At 36.3% G+C, this 3,580-nt stretch overlaps 1 protein-coding gene across 1 annotated transcript; it reads left to right on the top strand.

The window, feature by feature from the left end:
* The first annotated feature begins 273 nt into the window (after positions 1-273).
* On the top strand, positions 274-3,122 carry LOC107760905 (uncharacterized). The gene is made up of 3 exons (XM_075227402.1): positions 274-537; positions 2,817-2,879; positions 2,994-3,122. Exons 1-3 carry the CDS (start codon positions 274-276, stop codon positions 3,120-3,122), a joined length of 456 nt encoding a protein of 151 aa, XP_075083503.1.
* Positions 3,123-3,580: the final 458 nt, after the last annotated feature.

Here is a 3,580-nt window from a genome sequence, read left to right as displayed (position 1 = left end):
CTATTATCCGGTCGCTTGAAGATAAAGCAACTTATTTCTCTCTTCCTATACGCAATAATTCTGTCATCTTTTTTTCTAATTTAAGTTTCTGAATTTTCTCTCTCTTTGGAGAAACAGGCGAAGGAAAAAAAAGGAGTTTTGTTATTAAAAAAGAGAGGATAATTATCAGTCAAAATAACATTATCCATTTGCCTCGTTTTCTGTAATTTCCATTCTCATATTATATTTTCCTCTGCAATTAATTTTCTCCAATTTCCTTTAGAGAAAAAAAAGATGATGAGAAGGCAACAGGATCAACAATCCAAGGTTTTCTACGAGCTCTCTTCGTTGATTTTAAATATCCTAAGATCACCACCGGGGCCGATTGACGAATCTTTGGCGGTGTCTCCGTCGTCTTCAGGAAGGAGGACGGCGGTGGCAGGATCGATGCAGCATATTACTCCGGCGGGATTTGCTTCTCTGCTTTTGGGGATTTCATTTGCTTTGATGCTATGTGGATCTGTGACTTTCTTTATTGGATTCTTAATGATGCCTTGGGTGCTCGGTTTGGTCATGGTCTTTTACGTGGCTGGGATTGTCTACAGTTTGTCTATGATTGGACGAGCTATTTTCTGCCATATATCTTCTCCGCCGTCACCGCGAAAAGATTTTCGGCGTAAGACTTTTTTCCTCTTTTATCTAAAGTTTGCGTATTTATCACTGTTTTGTTGATCGGAACATGCCATGTCGTTCTTATAGAAATATGTCTTTACGGTAAAAAAACGTAATCATAAAATTAAAGAATTTCTAAATTTTGAAGTTTCCATTTTGAGAAAGAAAAGAGTATCATATGCAAAATAGAACTGAAGTAACGCCAATTGTTCCGTGAATAGTGGAGAATGTTAATCTTCGTGGACTTCATTCTTGTTTGTCTCTTTCAAATGTTGTAACTTAGTTTCAATGATAATTCCTGTTGTCAATGGATAAGTTTTGACGAGATAAATGCTCTGTTTTTATGCCCTTGTAATAGTAGAATTAAAATGGCAACGATGTGGAATGCTTTGACTTATAGTTATAGGGCCATTATATTGGCTGAAAACAAGTATGTCTATACATAAGCTTGAGGAGGTTGGCTTGGACAGAAGTACATGTTTATTTGGAAGTGGACATAACATTTTTTTTAACCGCAGAAAATTGGAAGTCGAATTAATTCGGATAATCTTGTGGGTGACATTTTTCTGTCCTTCTAATGTTTAATTTCTATGACTTGATAATTTGGAGCTAACACCTTTACTTCTTAAAGTCTTATCCTGTAATTTTTTTCCTACTGTCAAAAGAGTAACTTACTTTTCATTAATCTATCTGTATGATTACATTATGTTTGAGTTGTAGAAATTACTGGATGATCCACATTTAAAGCATATTGGCTTAGTATGTGAATATCAAATAAGGTCGTAATAGTTAACTTTGTACAGTTTCAACTCAAGGTTCCAATAAGGTAGAGGGTTTTGATTCTTTCAGTAGTGAGAAATTCTTTCTTACGGCTTTCTCTCTAGTAGTAGATTAGTAGTTGTTTGTGGACTTCACATTTAAATCAGTGTTGTCAAAGGCTCATTTGAGGTGCGCTTGAGCCCTGAAGAGTGTAGGCAAGGCACTAAGGCGTGCACCTTATTGGCTATAAGTTCTACCTTGAATAAAGTGGTACAAAACAATAAGTATGATTGGCAAAAAATATATTAATTGTTGAGGAAATCATTACGAATAAAATTGTCATTTTTTTCTTGCATTACACACACACACACAAAAACATATATATATATATTTTCTTCGTTGCGCCTTTTTTAGCTAAAGCCACCACTTTAATTGCACTTTGCGCTTAAAGCCAGGATAGACTTGGACCGCTTTTTAACGCTTTTCTCCTTTGACAATACTGATTTAAATTATTTTAACCTGTCCATATGGTATTCTCTTTTGCATATATTCGATTGCATACCTTTATTTCTCTATAACCAGGACACCGCATTGCTTAATATTTTCACGTAGCTGACTAGCTGTAGCAGAGTGAACAAGAAGTATAATGCAAATAAGCACGAGAAGGACAACTGAGTGGCAACTGAGATACAGTTGTTCCTGCAAGTTCACTCTGGATATGATTGAGAACGAGTGAACTTTCATCATGTACTTGTAAGCTATAAAAATGAATTATCCTTCATCTAGGAGTTGCATGGGCATAGTCATATAATCAAAAAGATCAGAGGTAAGCCATGTATGATTTTTGGAAAAGCAATCTGCGGAAGGAAGTTGATATTATGCTTGTGAATCTAAACGAGGGAAGGATCAACAGTTCTTAGTACTTGTATAATTGCTTTCCGTTAACATGTCTGACACCTTGTTTTGCCTACTTGTGAAGAAGACCTGAATTTAAGGTTCCGACTACAGAGTATAAAGCAAGTCTAATGAGTTCCATCAGTATGGAAACTGTTCAAATGATTTTATAATTAGGTTGCTCAAGTTTTTGCTTGGATAATAGTCATAAGTGTCTGATATATGATGCTCATAAGGAACCTGTTTTATTAGTAGAAATCAGCTTAACTTGCACGGTCCTGCTTCTACCTATCTCTGTTTTTGGGCTTTCATACTCATTTTTTAACCATAATAAACCGGCTTTATTGCCCTTGGGTTTTGTTTTTCCACTGGTCATCCTTATCAAGGATGGTTCCTGGGGGTTTTTGAGACATTGATATGGTGCAAGATGTGTTGTCCACTTCTATGTGATTTGCCATGTGGTTAGTCGAAGCATTCTTTTCTGACTCCGTCGTTTGAACTTTTACTTGCAGCCTGGAAACTTTTCTGAAACAATTTTAACACTTGAAAAGGGACATTACAAGGCTGGAAGTATGGTCGACTGTTCTGGTCATTAGATGCAGCTTGTTGCAGTTTTTAAAGAATGGATGCAGGAGTGTTGATATTAATCGCTTGACTATATTGCATGCTGATCTTTCCCGGTGGAGCAGGGAACAACTTCAAATATTTTGAGTCATTACTTACAGATCAGGAAGCTCAAAATTTCTGTTCCTCATGTTTTTTCATCTCAGATTCTCAGTGCGCTGTTTTATGCCCCTCTTGTAACATTAGAGATGTAAAAATTTCTGTGCCTCATGTTTTTTTCTTTTCCCTTTTTTTACCCTTCAAGTAACTTTGCTGGAAGTGAAGTACGATTCCGATTTGATTAACATTCTACTTGTGAATATTTCCTTGATATATGAACACGTTACACGTCACTGGGAAAATATAGCGAATAACATTGCCCTGACCAAGGAGAATCTTATGTTTATCATTGACTGTCCAGGCTCTGAATTTGAGAACTACAACTCTCCGTGCTCCTCAACACTATCTAGCTTCATTTGAGGAAAAAAGAAAAAACAATACTTTGCTTTTAAGTCTGAGTAAGAAAATCAATTGTACAGGATATGATGTTCTGTTGGTTGTGTTTCTGTTTTTGGTGGTCTTTTGTATCCCTAATCTATCTTACCGATTAGTTAGCTAAGATGATACTTGTCACCGAGGGCGGCAAGTGGGTCGGGCCCTAAACGAGACAAAC

Source organism: Nicotiana tabacum, chromosome 12 (assembly GCF_000715075.1).
Source record: "Nicotiana tabacum cultivar K326 chromosome 12, ASM71507v2, whole genome shotgun sequence".
Lineage (NCBI taxonomy): Eukaryota > Viridiplantae > Streptophyta > Magnoliopsida > Solanales > Solanaceae > Nicotiana > Nicotiana tabacum.
Note: the sequence above shows the minus strand (reverse complement) of the source record. Positions and strands in the feature narration are given on the sequence as shown.